A 25,623-nucleotide genomic window follows, 5' to 3' on the forward strand; every position below is an offset into this window, starting at 1 on the left:
CGCCTGGCCGTCTTTGCTTTAGCTACTTTTCAGGCCGGGTCCGGGGTCCTCACCGGGGCCGGCCTCCGGGCCGCCGCCTCCCGCGTGGCGGGGGTCCCAGGCGGGCGCCCGGCCGCCCGGCTCCTCGGCCTGGTCTGGGCCGCTTTCGTTGCCGGTGTGACTTCCCAGCCGGTCCTGCACGGATTCGGGGCGGCCGGACTCTTGCGCGCGGGGCTCCCCGGGGGCCTGCGCGCCGAGCGCTGCGCAGGGGCCGAGCGCCGGCGCCGGCTGCTCGGGGCGGCCCGCGGCCCCCGGCCGCTCCAGGCCGTGCGTCCGCGTGTGCCGGCGCAGCGACGAGCGCTGGGCGAAGGCTTTCCCGCACGTTGCGCACGCGCGCGCCTCCTGGCGGGCCTGCGCAGGCGCAGGCGCGGGCCGCACCGGCCGCGCTCCCGCCCGGGCTCCGCTCGCCCACGCCTTCCGGGCGTGCGCGCGCGCGTGCTTGTGCAAGGACGAGGGCCAGCCGAAGGCCTTGCCGCAGCGCGTGCACGAGTAGGGCTTCTCCCCGTCGTGGACGCGCACGTGCTTCTGGAGCGAGGCGAGCCAGCCGTAGGCCTTGCCGCAGCGCGCGCACTCGTGCAGGCGCTCGCCCGCGTGCAGGCGGGCGTGCACGCGCGCCGAGCGGGGGCAGCGGTAGGCCTTGCCGCACTGCGCGCAGCGGTACGGCTTCCCCGCCGTGTGCGCCAGCACGTGCGCGCGGAACGACTTGGGGCAGCTGAAGGGCCGCCCGCAGCGCGCGCACTCGAAGGGCTTCTCCCCGGTGTGCACGCGCGCGTGCACCGTCAGCGAGTAGGGCCGCAGGAAGGCCTTCCCGCACACCCCGCACGCGTGCGGCTTCTCCCCGCTGTGGGTCTTCTCGTGGGTTCTGAGGTACGAGGGCCGGCTGAAGGCCTTCCCGCACACCCCGCACTTGTGCGGCTTCTGGCCCGTGTGGATGCGGATGTGCCGCTGCAGCGAGGAGGGGTGCGTGAACACGTTCCCGCACCGCCCGCACTCGTAGCGCCGCCCCGGCCCGGCCGGCGCCCCGCGCGGCCTCCGGTCGGGCCCGCGGCCCCCGGCGCGCCGGCTCCTCTTCACCGAGACCCTGCAACGACAGCAGCGGTGCCGCGTCACCGCGGGCTCTCCCGGGGCTTCGCTGTTTTTCCGCTAGGAGACCAGGACTCGAACTCGGGACCCGATGCCCTCGCTCACCACCTGAGCCACGCCTCCAACCCCAGCGGGGCTGCATTTCTAGCTGGGATGCGAAGTGAGGCCGAGGGGAACACAGCGCCCCCCGGGATGGCAGGCAAGGCCCGGCTCCATTCCCGCGCAATCAAAACGGCATCCAGGTGTGCCTCGTCAAATTAAGGTAACTGCAAGATGGAATCGGCTGAACAGGAAGCCAGTGTACACAATGGGACGGGAAACTGTCTTCCGGAGGAGACAGCACCCACAGGATCCGCACGTAATATGGAAATTCGGCTGGGGGCGGGGCTCGACGGTTGTGGGCGGGGCCAGAACAGGGGCGTGGTTAGATCAGCGAGCGCAGCTCCAGCGTTGGCGCGTGGCTCAACGGGCTCAGCTCCAGCGTTAGGGGCGTGGCCCAACGGGCTCAGCTCAAGCGTTAGGGGCGTGGCTCAACGGGCTCAGCTCAAGCGTTAGGGGCGTGGCGAGCGGCCAGGGCGGAGTTCAAGCGGTGGGGGCGGGGCTCAACTGACCGGTGAGACCGAAGTGGTAGAGCAACTGCCTAGTAACTGCAGGGCCCTAAATCCAAACCTCACCACCACCAAAACACTGAACAAAAGAAAAGAAAGCAAACTGGAAATTCGTTTGCTTTTAGGATGAAACACCTAAGCAGTTTATATTTTCCGTACAAGTGTGTGAGGTCTGTCTGGTTTGGATTATTTCACAGCAAAGTTAACCATAGTAACCCATTAATCATTTGTGGCTTCCTATGACTGTTTTCAACTAAATTATCTTCCAGACACAATGTCTAAGGCATACTGAGGAAAAAGTCTGGAAACCTGTGAATAAATTTGAAGCTAGGTGTGTGTGTGTGTCTGCGCACACGCACACTGCTACCAGGCCTTGAACTCAGGACCTGGGCGCTGTCCCTAAGCGTTGTACTTTTTTTGTTTTTGTTGGTCATGGAGCTTGAACTCTGGGCCTGGGCGCTGTCCCTGCGCTCTTCAGCTCAAGGCTAATGCTCTACCACTTTATCCACAGTGCCACTTCCAGTTTTCTGGTGGTTTACTGGCAGTAAGAGTCTCACAGACTTTCCTGCCTGGGCTGGCTTTGAACTGCAATCCTCAGATCTCAGCCTCCTGAGTCACTAGGATTACAGGTGTGAGCCACCGGCGCCGGGCCCTAAGCGTTTTTGTTCACGGCTCTACCACTTATAGCATTTGAGTGATTAGTTGGAAATAGGAATCTCATGGATTTTTCTGCCCAGGCTGGCTTAGAACCATAAGCCTCAGATCTCAGCTTCCTAAGTAGCTGGGATTATAAGCAGGAGCCACCAGTGTGTTTTAGTTAGTTCATTATAGAAGCAAGCCTGTCTCCTGGGAGAGTTCTGTTTGCTTCTAAGAACCACTAACCTCAAATATCTCCTCTGTTTTTTGTGTTTACCTCTGTAATGCTCTTCCCAATTTTCTCCTACAAGAGAGGCCCATGTATCATTTCTGATGAACCTTGCTATTTTCTGCTTATTGGATAATTTTTCGGCAAGGAAATCCTGCTGAGAACTGAGTTGCTTCTGGTCACCTGGAAGAAGAAAGCGCACAAGTGTCAGGTAACAGACACCAGCGTGGACACACCGACTCAGGCCTGGTGCACACAGGAGTGGATGTGTGGAGTGTGCTGTCCGTGACCTCACTACTAACAGCACTCACACTTGCAATGGAACTCAGAAATATCACAAGACAGCAGACAACTGGTCTCTCTGAGACAGTTTGCTATTGGTGTAAGAGGGTGCCTGAGACGAGGTGATTTATAAAGAGGTTTGCCTAGGCTCATGGTTCTGGAGCAGGGGAGGCAGGACAGGGCTCCTGCATCTGACTGCATCTGCAGGGGTTGAAGAGCGCAGGGCCAATCTAGGGCAGGGGAGGAGAAAGAGGAAGCAGGTGGAGGCAAGGAGGGAAGCAGAGCTGTGTGTGTGTGGTACTGGGGTTCGAATTTAGGGCTTCATACTCGCTAGGCAGGTGTCTACAGCAAAGCTTGCAGCTCTCTTCCCCTATCTAATCTCTCCATCATCTCTCATCTCTCATCTATCAATCCTCTGTCTCTACTTCTGTCTTCTTTATGCATATCTAATCTCTCCATCTGTCTCACAAATCATCTATCAAGTTTATCCACCACCTCTAATTATCTATCACCTATCTACATATCAATCTAAGTATCTCTCCTGTATCTCTACCACCTACCTCGTCTACTACCCATAGTCTACCACCTATCCGTCTATAATCTACCTATCTCCACCTGTTTATCATTTATCCATCTATTTATCTCTGTACCCATCTAGGTATCCTTCAGCTAGAATCAATAATCTGTCTGTCAGGAGGATTGAACGCAGGACCTTCTTCGAACAAACACAGGCCCGAGCTCTAACACTGGATTCCCACCCCCAGCTCTGCTTAAGTCCTTTATCACAAAGGGTCTGGTGCTTTTGCCAGAGCTGGTCTTGAACTGCATGCAGTCCTCCCAATCTCTACATTCCAAATAGCTCAGAATGCAGTCTGAGCTACCACACCCCTGTCCATTCATGAACTTTGAGACAAAAACCATACCATCGCATATTCTGGCCCACAGGTATAAACTCATGAAGACATAGGAACAGTTACTCTGCTCCTATGTCTGCATGGAGATGCCATGTTGCCCTTACCTATGGAGGCCAGAGCCTGAAAGATGTCCAGCACCACCTCTCTGTAGAGTCTTCTCTGGGCTGGGGTGAGCAGAGCCCACTCCCTCGGGCTGAAGTCCACGGCCACATCCTCAAAGGCCACAGAATCCTGCAGCAAGCCATATGTGTGAGTGGAAGGCCACAGGAAGAGGACTAGACTCTATTCTTTGGGGGACCCCACCAGATCCTGGCATCTCCCAGCACCCCGTCTTGACTCTTCCTCTCTCACCCTACTCTTCCTGTATCCAAATGGCTTTCTAGGCTTTTATTATTGTTGTTGTGGGCCTTAAACTCTGGGCCTGGGTGCTGTCCCTCAGCTCTTCAGCTCAAGGCGAGTGCTCTACCACTTGATCCACAGTGCCACTTCTTGTTTTCTAGAGGTTTATTGGAGATAAGAGTCTCACGGACTTTTCTGCCTGGGCTGGCTTTGAACTGCAATCCTGAGATCTCAGCCCCCTGAGTAGCTAGGATTACAGGTATGAGCCAGCAGCGCCCAGCTTCACTATTTTTTTTTTTTGGGGGGTCGGTCATGGGGCCTGAACTCTGAGCCTGGGCGCTGTCCCTCAGCTCTTCAGTTCAAGGGTAGCGCTCTACCACTTGAGCGGCAGCCCCACTTCCGGCTTTTTCTGCTTATATGGTGCTGAGGAATTGAACCCAGGGCCTCATGCATGCAAGGTGGCAGGAAACATTTAGGATCTGTATTCTTGGCATATGCCAAACATAGCATTATTCCTGCCTCCCCCATCCCCCAGCCAGCGCCCCTAATTTTCTATCGCTTCAGGACACTGGCTCTTTCAGAGTGCACAGGACAGGAAGACACATCGCACTCCGCTGCCTCTGCCTGAGGGTTTCACGTGGCTGCGTGTCCTCCACGCTCACCTATGTGGATGGCAGGATTTCCACCTGGTTTTCTTTTCTCAACACTGGGGTTTGAACTCAGGGCCTTGTGCTTGCCAGGTGGGTGGGTGCTCTATGCTGAGCCACCCTGCAGCTTCCTGGCTGGTTATGGGGCAGGGTCTCCTTTAAGGCTCAAGCATCTGCCTGGGCCATGATCACCCGTGGGAGGCTTCCCTTTGTTTCTGAGACGACAGATATTCACCACTAGACTCAGCTCTTGGTTTGAGATGGGGTCTCGAGCTCCCCTGTAGCCCCCTCACCAGGTCGGGGAGAGTTGAGCAGCAGAGCTCAGGAAGATGTGAGGACTTAGAGCCCCCCACTTTCCACTGTGTGAGCCTTGGAGCTGGTACTCAGCAACCTGAACACACAGACACACACATGCCAAAAAGCACATGACACACCTGATTGATCAGTCACAAAACCATGTGTCTACCACAGTCCTGGAAAATTCACTCATACGGGCACTCCTGACCTTGAGGAGCAAGTTATGTGAACTCCAGAACTTTCCGTGAAGGTGACCATGATTATAAAAATACTGTTTCTAGTTATAGAACCACATTATAAAAAGTTTTCCCAGTGCCATCCTCCTTGCAGAAATAGATTCCATGCCTGGGGTTGGGCCCCAGTGGCGGGGCCTTTCTAGTCTGTGCAAAGGCCCTGGGTTCCATCCCCAACACCAAGCAGAAAAAAAACAAAGGAAATAAGGAATGGACTTCCTTGTTCCACCTCCCAGGAGACAGTGACATCCCATAGTTGAAGGAGGAGTTTCCATTGCTTCTCCAGCCCCTGTGGGTCACAGCATAATCCCTGAGCCTGGGCACCAGGGTCATGCACATTATGGCCCTCCCCACCCACCACATGCAGACTGAGGCCCCTCCCACTTCTGAGCCTACATGCACTTCTCAGTGGAACAACTGGATGCCCCCTTTGAGGGCCTGGAGGGAAAGAGCAGCTGGAGTCATCTCAATATTCTTTCTTTTGATGATGCTGGAAATGGAAGCCAGGTCAGTGAACTTTGCCCTATTCACACCCAGCCTCTAATTTTCTTGAAATGGTCTATTTCTAGTTCAGTTCCTATGCACATGCACACAGGAATTTACACATAGATACTAGAGTAGTTAGAAGATGGCGTGAAATCATAATAGTGTACTATTGGACAAAGTGGAAGAACTGATTTTTCAAATCTAAATGATGAGACCCACTGTGTCATGATTTGACAATGCGTCAGATTAGATTTCACTTTCTTTTCAATGTCACAAGCCAGTTTGGAAGTGCCCAAAAACTAACAAGAACTCCGTGAGCCCCAGAGGACCATGGATCCTCACAAAATTGAGGACTGAAAATCATACACATAAAAAAGGCAGGCCAAGGGTGATGACTCACTCCTGTAATCCCAGCCACTCAGAAGACTAGAATGATTCTAGTTTGAGGCCTACCCCCATCTCAATCAATAGTTGGGCATGGTGGCTCCTATCTATAATCCTGGCTACATAACATAGTAGGTATAGGCACAAGGATTATGGTCTGAGGCTGGCCCTGTCTGGGGGTGGGGGAGCAAAAAGAGTTGGGAGGGTGTGGCTCAGGAGTTCTATGACAGAAAATAACTGGAATTAGAAGCACTCATCTAGAGCTGGGCGCTGGTGGCTCACACCTGTAATCCTAACTACTCAGGAGGATGAGATCTGAGGATCAAAGTTGGAAGCCAACCTAGGCAAGAAAGTCCATGAGCCTCTTATCTCCAATAAACTACTCAGAAAAGCTGCAAGTGGTGCTGTGACTCAAGTGGTAGCCTTCAGCCAAAGATGCTCAGAGAAAGTGCCCAGACCGAGAGTTCAAGCCACAGGATGCCCCCACCACCACCAAAACAGGACCCTCGTGGCAAGGGAGGTGTGCAGGGCTGAAGGAGACTTGGTCACCCTCCCCAGGTTTTCATCCTGAATAAAACCTATTGGTCTGTTGAGTTCACCTTTCTGCTCCTTTTCTTTGCTCATACTCCTGATCATGGAAATAGTCTCTTTTGGTCTCAACACTTGCCTAGCAAGCAAGAGACCCTCAAGTTCAAACCTGAGTATTGCCAAGCAAAAAAGAAAATCCCCTGAGGAATCGAACCCAGGGCCTCATGCATGTGAGGCAAGTACTCTATCACTGAGCCACCTTCCCAGCCCCCTAAGTGGACTCTTGCAGGCGGTTTGAGCTTGAGGATAGGGGCACCTGTCCCCACAGGTCGAGTCAGGAATTAGCAGGCCTTGCCCACAAGGTGACCTGTGTGGCCCTGCGGCGGCAGGACTGCAGAGTGCCCATGAGGGGCACGTCTGTCCCTGGGTGGCCTTTTAAGGGCCAAGCCAGGACCAGAGGCAGGGGGGAACGGCCCATGCACCCCACAAAGACCAAGCCCCGGTGCATTCCCACTCAGACTGGAACTTCCTCTCCGATCGTCCCAATACCACTCCATAAATGGGAGGGTTTAGGTAACTCAGTAGGCCCGCTGAAGGGTGGCCTGGGTGGGGCAGGGCGGGTGGGCTGGGCCTGCGACCCAGGCCGACCCCAGGCTGGTGACTCAGGGGTTGGCCGGGGCCGGGGCCCACATCCTCCCCCGCCCCCCCGTCCCCCCCCCCCCCCCCGCCACCTGTTCTCTGCGCTCCGGGACCGGCGCCTGCGTCGGGGCCTGGCTGGCCCTGTGCTTCGTGGGCCTGTCGCCCCCCTGTCCGCGTCCTGCCGAAGGACACCCTGAAGTTTTCGGCAGTGCCTGCCGGGTGGCTAGCGGACCCCGACCCCGACCCTGGGGGCTCCCCTGGAAGGCCCCGGGCTGGACTCCGGGACGAGCCCGTGCGGATGCGGCCCGGCCACCCGTGGGCTGGGCTCCAGCTCTGCCCCTCCCGGCCGTGTCTCAGGGTGCAGGGATGGGCTGGGGCTCCGGCAGCGCGCTCACCATCTCCTCCTCTGCTCCAGACCGGAGGACGTCGTGCGACGGTCCAACGGCCACTGCCCGCGAGCACCGCAGCGGAGGAACCAGCGGCACGGGCCCCGCCCTCGGCTCTCATTGGCTAGACTGACTGCAGCGCCCCTGATTGGACCGCCATCCGGCCCTGGCCTAGTTCTTCCTCCCAATTGGACAGTTCTCTAGCCCCACCCTAGCTCCTCCCAATTGGATAGTCTTCTAGCTCCGCCCAATTGGCCTGCTCTCCCGGTCCCACCCTAGTTTGTCGAAAGGGGTGACATTGTCTGAAAATAGAAAAGTATGAAATGGGGGCTGGGAATGTGGCTTAGTGGTAGAGTGTGCGAAGGCCCGGGTTCGATTCCTCAGTACCACATACACAGAAAAAGTCAGGAGTGGTGCTGTGGCTCAAGTGGTACAGTGCTAGCCTTGAATAAAAGCAGCTCCGCTCAGGGACAGAGCCCAGGCCCTGAGTTCAAGCCACAGGGAGGGAGGGAGGGAGGGAGGGAGGGAGGGAGGGAGGGAGGGAAGGAAGGAAGGAAGGAAGGAAGGAAGGAAGGAAGGAAGGAAGGAAGGAAGGAAGGGGCTGGGAAGTTGGCTCAGTGGTAGAATGCTTGCCTTGCATGCCTGAGGCCCTGGGTTCGATTCCTCAACACCCCATAAGCAAAAAGAAAAAAGCCGGAAGTGGCGCTGTGGCTCAAGTGGTAGAGCGCTAGCCTTGAGCTGAAGAGCTGAGGGACAGCGGCCAGGCCCAGAGTTCAGGCCCCACAACCGGATTCAGAAAGAAAGAAAGAGGGAGAGAGAGAAATGAAATGGTAATCCCTCTGTACAACACCTTAATAAAAGTTTTTAAAAAATTAAAAAGAGCCAGGCGTCAGTGGCTCACGCTGGTAATCCTAGCTACTCAGGAGGCTGAGATCTGAGGCTCGAGCTTCAAAGCCAGCCTGTGCGGAAAAGACCGTGAGACTCTTATCTCCGGTTAACCACTGAAAGACCACTTGAGCAGAGGAGCTCAGGGACAGCACTTGGGCCCTGAGTGGACTTTCCTGCCCAGGCTGGCTTTGAACCGCTATCCTCCTGAGTGGCTAGGGAGCCACGGGCGCACAGCTAGTTGTGGCTCTTAAATTCTGGGCTTGGGCTGCCCCTGTGCTGTTCAGCTCAAGACTAGCGCTCTACCACTTAAGCCACAGTGCCACTTCTGGTTTTCTGGTGGTTAATTGGAGACAAGAGTCTCATGCCTGGGCTGGCTTTGAACTGGGATCTTCAGATCTCAGCCTCCTGAGTAGCTAGGATTACAGGTGTGAGCCACGAGGGCCCAGCTAAAGTCGTAGACTTTTTTTCCCTTGTCTGTCATGGGGCTTGAACTCTGGGCTTGGGCGCTATCCCTCAGCTCTTCAGCTCAAGGTGAGCACTCTACCGGTTGAACCACAGCACCACTTCTGGTTTTTTAGTGGTTTATTGGAGATCAGTCTCACAGACTTTTCTGCCCAGGCTGGCTTTGAACCGTGATCCTCAGATCTCAGCCTCCTAAGTAGCTAGGAATACAGGCGTGAACCACCGGCGCCTGGCTTTGGTCTTTAGTTAATGACAGAAAAGCTATGGCTTAAGTGGTACAGAGCTAGCCTTGAACAAAAAAAAAGCTCAGGACAGTGCCCTGACAGGTCCCTAGTTCAAGCCCCAGGACCAGCACAAAGCAAAACTCAATGCTTGGTTTGTTCTCTTGGTTATCCAATACAGCAGCTACTGCCCACGTGTGGCTACCATCAAGCCTTGAAATGTGACTTCCAAATTGAAGTATTCTGAAGATTTTGGTTGAAAAAGAAATCTATATCTTATTAGCAGTTTCTAGTAATGACATGTGGATACTTTCACTATGTTGGGTGAAACAAATCACTAGAGTTGTCTGCTTCTTTTTTGTGGTGGCTACTGGATCCAAAATGGGTGGCGGTTTAGACTGCAACTCCTTAAATGGGCCTGGTTTAGGAGAGAAAGCCATCTTCCAGAGGACTTACAGGGGCCCTATCCAAGTTCCTTTGAGGACCAGGAATGTGTTGAGTAGGGGGAGGTGAGGCTGAGGGGTGACACTGCCACCTGCTGGGCACAGCTAGTACAGCAGGCACAGTGGACCGCAAATACTGAGAAGACGTGATGGCCTGAACACAGACCACAAGTCTGAGAACTGGGTGTGTGCTGTTCACAACTCACAAGGCAACTTCTAGGGAGTTCAGTAATGACTCAAGTTGAGAAGGAATTCCAAGTGCAGTAAGGACAGAGAAGACGTAGGAAGTCACAGATGCACCAGGACTTGGCCAAGATGTGACCTTATCCCTGGGAGGGAAAAGGGGATGTTGAAATCATCCAAGTCTGGAACTGCTGTAACAAATAGCACCCCAAACCACAGAAGCTCCCAAACCACAGAGATCTGTTTGCTCTGATCTGGGGCTGGGAGTTAAAGGTAGAGGTGAACAGCTTCAGGGTCTGCTGGACTGGTTTGGGTAGCTTTTGCTTTTTTTTTGGTGCCAGTCCAGGGGCTTGAACTCAGTGCCTGGGTACTATCCCTTCCCTTTTTCACTCACGTTCGGCACTCTACCATTAGAGCCACAGCTTCACTTCTAGTTTTTTGGTGGTTAACTGGAGGAGTCCCACAGACTTTTCTGTTCATGCCGACTTTGAACTGTGATCCTCAGGTCTGTTTCCTGAGCAGTTGGGATTTCAGATGTGAGTCACCAGCACCTGGCATAGTGCGGCTTTGAGGCTCACAACCAGCACCTTTTAGCCACATTCTACCCGGCAGACAGCATGCCGAGCTCTCTGGGGTTTGGAGTCAGGGCCTCCCACAGACCAGGCAAGCAAGCTTTCACCCATGGGCCACAGCCTAGCCCCTTAGGGTCACCTTGACAAAGGGCTTGTGAGAACCTGCTTCCCATCACTGAGAACCCAAGATACGCAGCTTGTCTACTTCCCTTTGGTTCATGCTGTGGGAACAAGCCCAGGGCCACGCAAGCCCCTACCCAGTTCCCTGACCAGAGGTGAAGGTGTTGGCAGCGTTGGTGCACAGTAGTGCAAAACCAGCAAGCTGCTCCCCAGTTGCCCCAATGCCCCATGGCCTCAGAGCCCCTATCCAGAAAAATAGCCCAGCTAGTGCAGTTTGAGGGTGGGATACTATTGTAAGTCCCAGAGCTGTCCAAGCTGGTGGACACACATCCTTCCTGCAGCTGTCCTCGGCCGTGCCCAGCTCACCCCAACTCCCCAGCATTTGCCTGGCTTCATGCTAGGCCAGAGGGAGGCCCACTTGGGGGCTTGGCAGCAGCAGCAGCGAAGGCCCCGCCCTGCTGCAGTTCCCTTTGGGTATTTCAGGCCTAAGTGACAGCTGCTGGGCCTGGCGTGGGCTCGGCCACGCAGCCTGCTGCCAGCTCCGCTGAGAACCCGCTCCACACCCAGGCTCTCAGGCCACGTGAAGGGGAGCAGGCCTGGCCAGAGACTGGCCATGCTGCTACCCCAGGAACCCAGCACACGGAGGGCAGCCCAGCCCACACCACCTGTTCCCAGCACTGATGCCCCCAGCTCTGCAGTGAACACAAGCCAGAGGCGCCAAACCTCCCCTTGGCCCAGGAGGCCAGTGCCCTCGGCCCCACGGACACACGCCTATATGCACACAGCTGCCAACCTCCCACAGCCCGAGCGCCATGTCTGGTCCCACAGTGACCCAGAGCTGACTACAGATGGGGAGAAATGTTTCAGAACTCTGGTAGGGGGGATGTGGGCCAGAAGCAGACAGCCCTGTGGCCCTTCTCGCTTCCCAGCCTGGGCAGACCCCCAGCCAACAGCATGGCCTCCCCAGACCCCAGGGGGCGCGTCACACCCAGAGAAGTGGAGCAGACAAGAGGCCAGAGCACCCCAAAGCTGGGGGTGGGACCCTGGCACCTGGCTGGACTCCCCATGGGATGGAGAGGTCGGGCAAGAACCAGGCAGGGAGTGCCCTTCAAGTGTTTTAATGGCTGACCCACAGGACCACGCAGTAGGAACTGACAGCTGGGCAGGGGTGCTCGCCCACACCCCACCTATGGGGCGGCTCCCCCAGCCAGCCCGGCTGGCCCCTGCCCACAGGGGAGCTGCCGCCTGGGGGCTTGCCCCGCCCATCAGGCCCCAGGATCGCAGCTGGGACCCCGTCCCAGTTGGGGCTAAGGCACAGGGCGGCGGGTGTGGCAGGGGCGGGGCTGTCAGCAGGCGGCCTCCGCGCTGCCCTCCACCTGCAGCCCCTTGCTCAGGAGGAAGGCATCCTGCTTGGGTTCTCGGCCCAGGAAGAGCTTCAGCATGGCGCTGGCATCCTCGGAGCCGCCGGGCTTCAGCACAGTGTTCCTGTAGTCCATGCCAACCTGGGGGACACAGGGAGCTGAGCCCGCCACTGGGGTGGGAGGCTCCCCTACCCACTCAAGGCTCCAGAGGCCTGTGGGTGCCTCCAGAGGCCTGTGGGCACAGTGAGGGAGGGGCACGGACTTGGTGCCAGGGAAGACTACGAGCTGGAGCGGGCTCTCAGGCCCCAGGGCCATGGGCTGTGAACTCCCAGGGCCAGCAGCAGGCCCCCACGCCCGAGGGCCTCACCTTGGGGTTGAGCACGCCTTCCTGCTTGAAGCGCGTGTGGAACATGTCCATGGAGAACACCTCGCTCCACAGGTAGCCGTAGTACTGTGCGTCGTAGCCCCCCGCCAGGTGGCCGAATGTGGCGGGCATGTTGGTACCTGGGCAGACACAGGGAGAGGCTCAGGACTCAGGTCTATCCTCACAGGACAGAGGACCCCAGCAGCTGGTTCTCTGGGGGACCCTGCAGGGGGCTGAGCAGCCTACCACCACGGGACCTAACACCACATGGCCTGGTATCCCCTCCGAGAGAGGACAGGACACGAGTGTCCATTCAACATGGTGTCCTCCTAGGCAGCCACGCCAGAGCTGCACTACAGGCCTGGGTGTGCGAGGCTGTGCTGTGGGAGGTGGGAGTGGCTACCTGGAGTGGCTGGGACCCCGAGGATCTCCTGGCAGAGGTGGGCATATTCCTCGGCCGGGTCCACTCCGGACCGCGTGTGCAGGGCCTGGTCCACCTTGGCCAGGACGATCTGGCGCAGGTTGAAGAGGCCGGTGTTGGCCTGCCGGGACTTGATGAGCTTGTCCAGTAGCTCCTGGGGCATGGTGCCGCCCGTGCGGTAGTGCTGGGACATGCGCAGCAGCGGCTCCTTCTCCCACACCCAGTTCTCCAGCATCTGTGACGGCGCCTCCACAAAATCCCGCTCCACGTGGGTCCCACTGAACATGGCAAACTCCGCCTGCAAAGGATGGCACAGCCTTAGGAAGGTCTGGCTGCTCACCGCCAGCCCTCTCGCAGGCCAGCCAGAGATACGCTGGGGCTCACACACGTGACTAGATGGTGACAGAGCCAGGGGAGCCCTTAACTGCATAAGGAGCATGCAGGCCGTGCTTAGGGTGCTCATCTAAACACAAGAAGCAGCCAGTGGCCCACACCTGTAACCCTAGCCACTCAGGCTGCTGAGACCTGAAGATCTTGGGTCCAAACCAGCCTGGATGCCAGGTGCTGGTGGCTCATGCCTGTAATCCTAGCTATTCAGGAGGCTGAGATCTGAGGATCGCGCTTCAAAGCTAGCCTGGGCATGAAAGTCTGTGACTTTTATCTCCAATAAACCACTAGAAAGCCGGAAGTGGCGCTGTGGCTCAAGTGGTAGAGCACTCGCCTTGAGCTGAAGAGCTGAGGGACAGCGCCCAGGCCCAGAGTTCAAGCCCCACGACCGACCAAAAAACAAAAAAAAAACCCAGCCTGGACAGGAAAGAATGTGAGACGCTTATCTCCAATGAGCTACCAAAAAAAAGCCAAAAGTGGAGGCGTGTCAAGTGAAAAAAAGCCAGCCTTCAGCAAAAAAACTTAAGCGTTCAGGGCCCAGCCCTCGCATGCGCATGCACACGCACACCTTTCCAAAGCATGGTCATGTCCTTACAGGACAGTTACCCAGCCAGGAACAGGACAAGACTGTGAGCTGCGCTACAGCATGGAGGGACCTGAGGCCGCTGTGCTCAGGAAAGAGCAGCACCCACAAAAGGCCCCCAGTGTGTGGCTTCATTGTTAGGAAGCATCTAGAATAAGTGGATCCAGAGACAGAAAGGGGACATGTAGGAGCGGGGGTAGAGAGGGGACAAGGTGACAGCTTATGGCATCTTTAAAGAGAGTGGGCAGGTGGCTAATCTAGTCTGTCCAGCTCCTAAGACCAGATCAGATGGCTGTGGGAGGAAGCAGCCGGATGCTTTCACCCCAGCTCCTGCCTGCAGGTCTGAGACAAGGGAAACCCCCATCACCATGGGGAAGCATTTTAAGGGGAGCCGGAGAGCAGGGCTGCCACGCCACACACCTGCGAGCACAGCTGGTGCATCACGTGACCAAACTCATGAAAGTAGGTCTCCACCTCGTCGTGCTGTAGCAGGGACGGGGCGTCTGGCGTGGGCTTGGTGAAGTTAGCCACCATGGCTGCGATGGCGATCTGGCGGCTGCCATCTTGACGCAGGCAGCCGGGTTGCAGGCCGAAGCAGGCTGCATGGCCGTACTTCCCTTCCCTGGAGGCACGGGGAGATAGGGTCAGAATCTGTCCACGTGTCCACTCTGCTCGACCCCACGTTCCATCATCCCACCGGGCTATTGGGCAGAGGGGGCTAGGCTCCCTCAGGCAGAGCCCCTGGGCGTCTACTTCTGCAACTGACCCACATCTCCTTGTCCTGTGGTCCCAGGATCCTCTGCCCGCATCCAGCTGTGGCCAGGGCAGGTGTGCCTCCCTCCTGTGGTGCTGCTGGGGAAGGGGTTCCTACCTGGGGTACAGGTCCAGGTAGAACTTGCCGATCACTGCCCCCGAGGCCGTGTCCCGCACGGAGTAGAGCCGCACGTCCTCATGCCACACGCTGGCACCCTCCTCCAGGGCGAAGGAGAGCCCCAGGAGCTCCTGGTAGATGGCCAGCAGCCCCTGGGTGACCACCTGCATGGGGAAGTACTCCTTGAGCAGGTTCTGGTCCACACGGTAGCGCGTCTCCTCCACCTGGTTCATGTAGTAGCGCATGTCCCACGCGTTGATGCAGCCGTCGAAGGGCAGGTCCCGCTTCTCACACTCAGCCTGCTTCAGCTCCAGGATCACCGCCCGCTCCTGTTCCCCAAGGGGCTTCAGTTTCCGGGCCAGCTCATCTGTGGAGAAGGGGGGGTTCTCTGACATCCGGCTCCTGCCAGAAGGGGCGCAGAGCAGGTACCAACACCCCACACCAGATGTCAGGCCAACGCCAGTCCACCAGAGTCACGCCTGGGGGGCGGGCAGCTGCACCCCATCCTTGTTGGTCTGTGGGTTACCTAGGAAGGTGGCCACTGACTGGCTGTTCCTGGCCATGTTCATTTCCAGGACGTAGTCAGCATGCGTGCTGAACCCCAGCAGGCTGGACTTCTGGGCACGCAGGGCCACCAGCTCCTTCAGGATGGCACAGTTCTCCTGCAGGCCATACACAGCGTCGGCTGCGGCTGCACGCCTACAGCCAGCCACGCCTGCATCCTGCCCGGGGCCCAGGGTGGCTGCATGCCTCCACTCCACCCGCTCGCCCAGCGCCCCTGCACGTCTGCCCAGTGGCCCCCATGCCTCTCCTGTCAGGAGAGCTGTGGGTGAGTCCGGGGTCCTCTTCAAAACCAGACAGGGCTCTGACAGGACAAGCTGTCCCCGAGGGTGTCACCACTATGCCAAAAGCAAGCTATGCAGCGCTGTCACTTAGGAGATGCAGGGCCCACTCAGAACCAAGCAGCCCTGGCAGCACCCAAAGGTGCCTGTCTGCCTCTGTGCCACAGTGTGGATCTCAAGTGTGGATCCCACGCTGCCTCCAGGAGCCAGGAGCCATCCCCACTGAGAGATGGGCAGAGTCTGCACAGGCACAAGCTGGAGCCAGGATGCGGTGTCCCGTGCGGGCGGGCGTCTGCCTGACTTGAAGAGCCAGAGGCAGAGCCCAGGAGGGGCAGAGGGGGTGCAGGCGCCTCACCTCCTTGCAGCGGCAGTTGAAGGCCGCCTCCATCTTCCTCCGGGTCTCAGGCACGTGGCACTTCTTCAGGAGGGGGAAATAGTGCGGGTACTTGAGGGTGACTTTCAGCTTGCCATCCTCCGTCTTCTCCAGCGAGTTCAGGAAGTCGTCGGGGAGGCCCCCTGCAGGAGCAGGACAGGAGGCAGCGCAGTGAGGGGCTGGCATGCACCAACAGTGGGGGTGCCCAGCCCCCGAGATCTGGGGGGGAGCTACAGGGGGAGAGGATGAAGGGGAGAGGGAGAGATGACCAGGCCAGCTTCCCTCTCAGGCTTGTCTTGACCCAGGCAGCGGGCACCCCACTCCCCTACCCTAAACACTGTCCCTGGCCACTTTCAAATCCTGGAGCTAATCCCACAGGCATCCATACACAGCAAGGTAGAGCAGGCTGAGGACGGCACTGCCTCAAAGAAGACTCGAGGAGCTGGGCGCTGGTGGCTCACCAGCATCCTAGCTACTCAGGAGGCTAAGATCTGAGGATCGAGGTACAAAGTCAGCCTGGGCAGGAAAGGCCCTACAACATCTCCATTAAACCAGAAGTGGTGCTGTAGCTCAAGTGGTAGAGCGCTAGCCTTGAGCTGAAGAGCTGAGAGACAGTGTTCAGGCCCAGAGTTTAAGCCCCATGACAGACAAAAAAAAAAAAAAAAAAAAAAAAGACTCAGCAGCAGAAAAGCTAGTCCTCACCTGACCATGGGTACAGAAAAGCATACTGGTGCATACACCTATAATCCCTGCTTTGTAGGAAGCACAGGTATGGGGTCAAGATCTAAGGCTGGCCCTAAGCAAAAATGCAGGCTCCTTTCTGCCAGACAACTAGACAAAAAAGGGCTGAGGTGTGGCTCAGCATGAAGCATCTGTACCAGTAACACCAAAAGAAACAAAAAAACCAGACAAAGCAGACTGCTAGGAAGTGAACAGAGAACCCAGGAGATTTCCCACAGACCCAATCTCAAAACTCAAACACACATAAAAAGGCCCTGGACTCCTGTTCTCAGTCAAAAGCTGGGTCAGCGACCGGCCTTTCCAAGGAAGGATTTAGAAGCCCATTGTCCACCAAGCCCTAAAGTCCACCAGAAGGCTTTGTGCTTGTGTCCAGGACACCCAGGCAGGCGGCAGCGCCGGTTCCTCGCGGCTGTCCCGTGCGTTGCAGCTCACCCAGCTCCTCGCGCGTGAACGGCAGGAAGGTGGTGTCCTCGTTCAGGTTCTTGTTGAAGTCGATGCACAGGAGGCTCAGTTTCTTCTTAATGTTCTTGATTTTCTGAAGGGCAAGAAGGCCGTGTGGGAGGAGGGCCATGGGTGAGAGCATGTGGGAACCCTGCTGGGGTGCTCCTGGGAGACCCCACTCACCTCCTGCGTTTCCTTGGGGAGGTGGAGGCCGTTCCTCCGGCCCAGCTTGATGAGCCGTTCTAGGTACCGCATGGCTTCGGGCCTCAATGTATCCTTTTGCACTTTCTCCTAGGAAGGAGATCAGCATGTTGGGGGGCAGGGGGCAGGGCAGGCAGCGGTGCCACGGCTACCTGCACAGTGGGGACCAGATACTGTAGCTGCTCCCATGGCAGCCGGCTTTCCTGAAAACCAACTCCACACCACAGGCCTGGCTACCACACGGCTGAGCTCACAGGTGGCGGCCTGTAGCCTGTGTCCCCGAAGGTGTGGCCGGAAGCAGCCTAGCTGAGATGACGCAGAGGAAGAGGGAGGAAGACTCTGCGCTGGGATGACGTGGGTGGCACTGGCCAAGGACTGTACTGATGTTATACAACGTGGCACCAGTGGGAGTCAGGCCAAGTGCCCCGTGTTACTGGCTGTGAACCAACTAGTTTCTCAATAGAAACTCAACGGACAAATGGCCAAGCACTGGCCAAGCATGGTGAGGCCTGGGTTCCCCAGCACCACGGAGTAAGCCATCACCCCACCACCACCACACACACACATACCCGTACCTCCACAGCCTGGCTGGTCATGCTGCCCATGTTGGGCCCCAGTAGCCGGAGTGAGAGGCAGCAGGGGGGACCCCTGGGGTCCTCATCACCAAACACAGCCCAGCAACAGCAAGAACCCTGCCAAGCTGGGAGGCAGGAAGCCAATGGAGTCCCATGGGCACTGAAGGCAGTTGCTAAGCCACAGCAGGAGGGATGTGCAGAGGTGGCTGTGAGGGGCCCCAGGCCCCCACACTGGCTGTTGTGCTGGGGCTCCCCACTGGGCACCACGTGGCCCCCACCGGCCCTCACCTGCAGCCAGACGATCCTCTGGTACACGTCCTGTCTCATGCTCATCTCCACGTCGAACTCCGACAGCTGCTTGTCCGCCTCTGTGCTGGCCGTCCGGATGTCCTTGGATGGGGACACGTGCTGCGGGAAGTCCAGGGTGTTCCTCTGCACTGCAATGGGTGATAGTGGACACGGTACCATCAGAGTCATGGGGTGCTGACTGCGGCGTGGGAGGGGAGAGGCAGCAGGAAGGATGCCCAGAAAAGACAGGGAAGGTAGGAGATGCTGCTTGATGGCGGTTGGGGAACCAGCTCCTGGTTAAACGTAACCTAGCACCCAAAGCAGTCACTCATGCAGGTGATGCCGATCTCCACCCAGAGCCTGACCCCACTCGCTGTCCCTGTCCAGCAGCAGCCCCAACCACCTGCAGTCTGAGAGGTGCAAGGCAGGGTCACTAACCCATCTGTGCATCAGGGACCCATGAGAATGCCAATGTAGGGGCTGGGAAGGTGGCTCAGTGGTAGAGCGCTTGCCTTGCATGCATGAGGCCCTGGGTTCCATTCCTCAGCACCACATAGGCAAAAAGAAAAAAAGCCGGAAGTGGCGCTGTGGCTCAAGTGGTAGATCGCTAGCCTTGAGCTGAAGAGCTGAGGGACAGCACCCAGGCCCAGAATTCAGGCCCCACAACCGGACACCCCCCCCAAAAAAAAAATGCCAACGTAAAAAAAATTTTTTTTTTTTTTGTTGGTCACGGGGCTTTAACTCTGGGCCTGGGAGCTGTCTCTCAGCTCATCAGTTCAAGGTGAGCACTCTACCACTTGAGCCACAGCGCCACTTCCGGTTTTCTAGTGGCTTATTGGAGATAGGAGTCTAACAATCTTTCCTGCCTGGGCTGGCTTTGAAGCGCAATCCTCAGATCTCAGCCTCCTGAGTAGCTAGGTTTACAGGTGTGAGCCACCGGCGCCTGCTCAGGGAATATTCTTGTGTGTGTGCTCTGGTGCTTGAACTCAGGGCCTGGGTGCTGTCACTTAGCTTCTTCCCTCAAGGCCAAAGATCCACTTCTGGCTTTTCTGTTGGTTAACTGGAGATATGAGTCTATCAGATTTTCCTGCCTAGGCTGGCCTTGAACTGTGATCCTCAGATCTTAGCCTCCTGAATAGCTAGGATTACACGTATGAGCTACCTGTGCCTATGAGGGCAGAAGTCCACTCGTCCAGAGACCCCTGCTTCAAGGTCTCTCAATCCTTTGACCCTTGTACACTGCAGACCACTATGAAGAGGCCATGGGATATCATTTCCAATCCCAGGTCCTCACAGGTTAAGCAGAAGCCTGAAGAAGAACCTGTGTGGTGAGAACTAGGCAAAGGCCTCAGGCTGAAGTGGGAGGTGGGAAGGGAGAGCACAAGTATATTCTGTTTGATTACGAAACCCATGGGGTCCCTTAGGGGAACAAGGAGACCAGGATCAGGGAAAGGCTGCTCCTAAGGGATCGCTGGAGATCTCATTATGTCCTGTAGTCCTCTAGGTACCCGTCCTGCCCAGGGCTCATTCCCTGAGGCCAGTCTCCCCTCTGCTGTGACTCAGGTAGCACAGCCCTTACCGGATGCCTTCCACATCTTCATTTCCAGCATCCACGTCCCTGAGCCAAAACCACTCTTTTTTGGGTAACTGACCAGGTCTCAGGTAATGAGTTAGGACACCAGCTAAAAAGCAGTGTGCGGTGGCTCTGTCACCCAATCTGCTCAGTAGGCCTGGTGGGGCGGTTGATTATGCCCGGGAGTTTGAAACCGGCCCCATGAATGTAGCAAGTGGTGTCTCAAAAGAAAAGCCAAGAGGGGCTGGGAAGGTGGTTCAGTGGTAGAGCGCTTGCCTTGCATGCATGAGGCCCTGGGTTCGATTCCTCAGCACCACATAAGCAAAAAGAAAAAAGCCGGAAGTGGCGCTGTGGCTCAAGTGGTAGAGCGCTAGCCTTGAGCTGAAGAGCTGAGGGACAGCGCCCAGGCCCAGAGTTCAGGCCCCACGACTGGACCAAAAAAAAAAAAAGAAAAGCCAAGAGAGCTGGACACCAGTGGCTCACACCTGTAATCCTAGCTACTCAAGAGGCTGAGATCTGAGGACTGCAGTTTGAAGCCAGCCCAAGCAGGAAACGTTGAGACTCTTATCTCTAATAAAACTATTCCCAAAAAAGCCAGAAGTGATGCCGTGGCTCAAGTAGTAGAGTGCTCGCCTTGAGCAAAAAGCAGCTCAGGGACAGCACCCAGGCCCAGAGTTCAAGCCCCAGGTCCAGCACAAAAAAAGAAAAGAAAAGCCAACAGAGTGAAGAATAGGGTACAGAAACTGCAACAAAGACCCAGTTCTAGAATTCAGGCAGAAAACAAATACTGGGAGGGGAGGTGGCTACAGGGGCTTGAGTTTCCAGGCTGCCACCTGGGCTGGATTCAGACGGCACAACCAGGAAGCAGGTTGACTGGAGGAGGGCACGGGTGGGCACCCGATGACGGCGACCCGCTAGACCTGACTCTGTTGTCTTGCTCACACCCACCTTGCAAGTAGCTGGGCCACCATGCAGCCAGGGCATGGGCACCTGAGCGATCTGTCACATGACACCTGTCACACTGCCTCCTGGGCACCAGGCCCTGAGTCAGCCTCACCTGTGTAGGACACTTCCACATCAGCCAATGCCTTGAGCGTGCTCTCGTAGGACACCTCCTCAAACTCCTGGGCACCAACTTGGTCATACACGCGCTTAGTCTGCTCGATGAGTTCCTTGGTGAGCGCCTGAATCTGCTGGGCGCTCAGGTCCCACCTGAGGTAGTTGGTGACAGAGCATGGCGATGTAGAGTCCAGGACATCCCCGGCACAGGCTGGACAGAGGAAGCAAAGCAGGGTTCATCTTGTGTGACTGCCACATTCGGGAACAAAGTAACTGGGGTAAGCCAGGTTCAGAGGTTATGGGGGTGGGAAAGGAGAGATTGATCCTCTAGAGCAGGGGGAGGTATCCCTGAGCCCCCTCCAGCTGTGATGGTCACAGCCTGGGGAAGGAAAGGGGCCACTAGCTCGGCATAGGTAGAAACCAGGTGGAAACTATGCTGTTCAGTGCCTCACAGGGCCTGATATGCCACCACAGAACAGGTCAGCCTCAACTGTTGCTCATGTTGTTAAAATCCCCACCCTTACCCAGGTGCTGGTGGCTCAGGCCTGTAATCCTAGCTACTCGGGAGGTTGAGATCTGAGGATCACGGTTGGAAGCGAGGCTGGGCAGAAAACTCCATGAGACTTTTTTTTTTTTTTTTTTTTTGGTTGGTCGTGGCTCTTGAACTCTGAACTTGAGCACTGTCTCTGTGCTCTTCAGCTCAAGGCTAGCGCTCTACCACTTGAGCCACAACACCACTTCTGGTTTTCTGGTGGTTAACTGGAGATAAGAGTCTCATGGACATTCCTGCCTGGGTTGGCTTTGAACCTTGATCCTCAGATCTTAGCTTCTTGAGTAGCTAGAGTAACAGGAGTGAACCACCAGTGCCCAGCTTCCCAGCCCCAAAGAAAGGTTTTTCTAGCCAAGCAACTTTGGTGAGAACTGGGCAAAGCTTCTGCACAGCCTCTGAGACTTCAGAATGGCAGAAAGAGAACAGTGTGTTGAATTAAACTTGTGATCAAGAAGATTTCTAAGCCGGGCGTTGGTGGCTCACACCTGTAATCCTACTCAGGAGGCTGAGATCTGAAGATCAGGGTTCAAAGCCAGCCTGGGCAGGAAAGTCCGAGAGACTCATCTCCAATAAACCACTAGAAAACTGGAAGTGGTGATGCGGCTCAAGTGGTAGAGTGCTAACCTTGAGCAAAAGTAGTTTAGGGACAGTGCCCAGGCCCTGAGTTCAAGCCCCAGGACTGGGGGGAAAAAAAAAAGATGACGACAACGAAGAAGGGTTTCTAGCTGGGTGCTGGTGGCCCATGCCTATAATCTTAGCTACTCAGGAGGCTGAAATCTGAGGATCCAGGTTGGAAGCCACCCTAGGTAGGAAAGACTGTGAGACTATCTCCAATTAACCACTCTCTCCAAAATGAAGTGGACCTGTGGCTCAAGTGGTAGACCTATATAGCCTTGAGAAAAAAAGCTCAGGAACAGAGCCTAGGCCCTGAGTTCAAGCCCCAAGACCAGCACCAAAAAAAAAAAAAGTGGAAGGGGGAAGAGGTTGGGGAAGTCAGGCAAGGTGGGGAACAAGAGGAGCTAGAACTATCTGAACCCACTCAGGGAAGGATATAGGATTAAAAAATCTTTGTGTGCATACGCACCAGTCCTAAAGCTTGAACTCCAGGCCTAGGCTTAGTCCTGAGCTTTTTTGCTCAAGGCTAGTGCTCTATTACTTAGCCATAGCTGCACTTCTGGTTTCTTTTGGTAGGCTTTCCTGACAAGGTTGGCTCTGAACTGTAATCCTCAGATCTGGGCCTTCTTAGTAGTGAGGATTATAGGTGTGACCTACCAACACCTACCTTGATTGCAAAATGTTGTGGGCATTCATCCACTCTCTCATGGATGCTAGAACCTCAGGTTCTCAACTTGGGACTATCACTGAGCCACACCTCCACTTCAGCTTTTAGGTGATTAATTGGAGACAAGAGTCTCACAGACTTTCCTGCCCAGGCTGGTTTTCAACTAATCCTCAGATCTCAGCTTCCAAAGTAGCTAGGATTATAGGTGTGAACCACATCCATTCTCTTATTTACACTGCTACCTCTGTGCCTGGTCTTTTGAGCTAAGGATTCATCAGCAAACAAGGCAGATGACATTCCTGCCTTCCAGAAAGCTAAATAACTAATTATCATCATTACTAAGTAGGCTGAGGGGAAAGAACTTAGAGGCTAGGCAAGGATCTAAGCAATAGGCATTACACAATTTCAATGATTTTCTAAAATGTAGTATGCAGGTCATAGTGTTCCCCAATGAAACCCAATAGTGTCTCCTGATCTTAAAAAAAAAAAAAATCCCAGCTTACCAGTGATGGGGAACATGGGGCCAGTGGGTTGTATCAAGCCTAAGAAATCATTTGTTGCACAACAGGACAAACACTATATGCTTCTCATTGGCTTCCCATTTTTACAATTTCATATATAGCCTGACAAGGTTATTAACATCCAAATGGCCTTTGGGAGAAAAAAGGCTCCTCACTTTTTTTTTTTTTTTTTTTTGGGGGGGGGGTCCAGTTGTGAGGCCTGAACTCTGGGCCTAAGCACTGTCCCTTTAACTCAAGGCTAGTGCCCTACCACTTGAGCCACAGTGCCACTTCCGGCTTTTTTTCTTTTTTGCTTATGTGGTGCTGAGGAATCGAACCCAGGGCCTCAGGCATGCAAGGCAAGCACTCTACCACTGAGCCACCTTCCCAGCTCAAGGCTCCTTACTTCTATTTGTGTGTGTGTTCAAGGGCTTGAACTTCAGGATTTTTTTTTTTTTTTTTGGATGATTCACTGGAGATGAGGGTCTCACCGACTTTCCTGTCCAGGCTGGCTTCAAACTGCCATCCTCAGATCTCAGCCTCCCGAGTAGCTCCTAGTAGGCAAGTCACTGGCAACCCAGCCCAGGTGACTTGCTTTGTGTTTGCTCTGATATTCCTGCCTCCCAAGCTTAGCCCTGGCTCTTCCCCTGGACAACTTCTGGGATAAATGCTTCTCCCCTAGAGTCTCGGTCCCAAGGCCACCACCTCCGAGAAGCCCTCCGGGAACTCTTCTAGGAATTCTTTCCCCCTAAGACAGCCTCCATCACGTTTACTTCCCCACGGCCCATTTACATTTTGTGGGATGACCCTTCGGGAGGAAGAGGAGAGGGAGGAAGGGTCTAACCACAGTCCACCACCAAGCCCCACCCATCCCATCCGTGGTGGAAGTTTCTGGATGGACGCTGTGGGTTCAATTCCTCCCCCAGACGAGGGAGACGGGGGCGCCCGCCGCCCTCCTCCTAGCCCCGGTTTTGAGGGTCCCTCCACGGTGTCTCGGCCCGGGTCTTAGGCCCCAAATCACGGTCCCGGGAGGCGCTCGTGTGATAAAGGACAGCCGGGTCCCCCCGAGCCGGGCCTCGGCGAGGGGCAGCCAGTACCTGCGGGGGGCTTCATGTTGACTGGGTCTGCGACGGCGGCCTGCTCCCGGTACCTGGTCCTCCTCGCCTGGCCGCCCGAGCCGCGGCGGGCGCCTCAGCTCCCCGTGGAACCCGGCGCCACCACCGCGCTCCGCAGACTAAGGTGCCCGCCGCCCGCGCGCCCGAGGCATGCTGGGAGGGCGCGTGCGCACCGACGGCCAGGCGCCTGCGCCCTGAGGCTCCACCCATTTTCGTTGATGACGGGCGTCGCTCCAGCCTATTATTGGCTCTCAGAGACGAGTGTGGGCGGAGCCCCCAGGTCCCACCCACCCGCCCAACACTGCTGCCAGGAGGATTAGACCAGAGAGTTTCCATGGAAACTGCACACACCTGATGCTTCTGAGCCTCTGAATCTGCAAGGATGTTGGCCTGGCTTCAGATTCCCGAAATTCATTGGTAGCTTGCTTCCTTACCTCCCTTTCTTTTCTTTTTTTAAATTTTTATTATTTTTTTATTTTTGCCAGTCCTGGAGCTTGAACTCAGGGCCTGGGTGCTGTCCCTGAGCCTGTTCACTCAAGGCTAGCATTCTACAGCTTGAAACCTGCCTTTCACCTTCCTTCCTTCCTCTTAATTATTTATTTTATTTTTATTTTAGAGGTGATGTTCAGAGAGACACGTACATTTCCTTTCGTACAGTGTCTTCTGTTCCCTCATCCTCTCCCAGTCCTTCCCTCCTGTCTCCACCCATGATTTGTATAATTCACTTTCATCAGTGATGAATCCTTAGCTCAAAAGACCAGGCACAGAGGTAGCAGTGTAAATAAGAGAATGGATGTGGTTCTCACCTATAATCCTAGCTACTTTGGAAGCTGAGATCTGAGGATTACAGTTGAAAACCAGCCTGGGCAGGAAAGTCTGTGAGACTCTTGTCTCCAACTAATCACCAAAAAGCTGAAGTGGAGGTGTGGCTCAGTGATAGAGTCCCAAGTTGAGAACCTGAGTTTCTAGCATCCATGAGAGAGTGCCCACAAGATTTTGCAATCAAGGTAGGTGTTGGTACGTCACACCTACCAAGTGTTTCACCGTTTCACCCTTTTTTCCTCCAGTTCTGTACCCACAACCCTTCTGGAGATATACTCTGAATACACCATACATGAGGAAAAGTAGACAGAATCATCAAAAAATAAAGATTATAAATAAAAATTTAAAAGAAAAGAGATTTATTTCCATTTCTTGGAGTTCATTTACATATGTGCATTATTTTATATAAACATGATAAGGCACTTAGGCCTTGTGCCTTTCTGTTTCTCTCCTGAGTATCTTCTTTTGGTCTCATGACTTTTTAAAAAAAAAATCATATCCCAGTGTATTTTAGGTCTAATTTTTGCAAATCAGAAAAAAAAATGTGCCATTTATCTCTCTCAGCTTGGCTTACCTCACTTAATATGATTTGTTTTACTTCCATTCATTTCCCTGCAAATGACATTGTTTTTTTTTTTTTTCTAATGGCTGTGTA

The 25,623-nt window shown here is 55.4% G+C and overlaps 2 protein-coding genes across 2 annotated transcripts; both read right to left on the reverse strand.

The window, feature by feature from the left end:
* Positions 1-450: 450 nt before the first annotated feature.
* On the reverse strand, positions 451-7,781 carry LOC138814296 (zinc finger protein 556-like; the record flags this gene model as incomplete). The annotated part of the gene is made up of 4 exons (XM_070003301.1): positions 7,740-7,781; positions 3,896-4,022; positions 2,609-2,778; positions 451-1,155 (listed from the first exon to the last, which is right to left on the reverse strand). Coding segments are annotated over exons 1-4 (1,005 nt in total), but the record flags the coding sequence as incomplete, so codon positions are not given.
* A 3,940-nt stretch (positions 7,782-11,721) lies between these two features.
* Positions 11,722-24,298, reverse strand: LOC138813907 (thimet oligopeptidase). Its single transcript, XM_070002494.1, has 12 exons — positions 24,129-24,298; positions 20,698-20,910; positions 18,068-18,216; positions 17,187-17,294; positions 16,995-17,097; positions 15,804-15,964; positions 15,133-15,268; positions 14,607-14,973; positions 14,156-14,357; positions 12,748-13,063; positions 12,348-12,484; positions 11,722-12,121 (listed from the first exon to the last, which is right to left on the reverse strand). Exons 1-12 carry the CDS (start codon positions 24,142-24,144, stop codon positions 11,966-11,968), a joined length of 2,064 nt encoding a protein of 687 aa, XP_069858595.1. The 5' UTR covers positions 24,145-24,298; the 3' UTR covers positions 11,722-11,965.
* Positions 24,299-25,623: the final 1,325 nt, after the last annotated feature.

This window comes from Dipodomys merriami, unplaced genomic scaffold (assembly GCF_024711535.1).
Source record: "Dipodomys merriami isolate MVZ:Mamm:240054 unplaced genomic scaffold, mDipMer1.0.p SCAF_6, whole genome shotgun sequence".
In the NCBI taxonomy this organism is placed as follows: domain Eukaryota; kingdom Metazoa; phylum Chordata; class Mammalia; order Rodentia; family Heteromyidae; genus Dipodomys; species Dipodomys merriami.

Coding starts and splice junctions, on each gene's coding strand:
- LOC138813907 (XM_070002494.1), bottom strand. Junction 18,217..20,697: donor TGTGGAAGTGTCCTACACAG/GTGAGGCTGACT, acceptor CACCCATTGCAG/TGCAGAGGAACACCCTGGAC. Junction 17,098..17,186: donor TCCCCAAGGAAACGCAGGAG/GTGAGTGGGGTC, acceptor CTTGCCCTTCAG/AAAATCAAGAACATTAAGAA.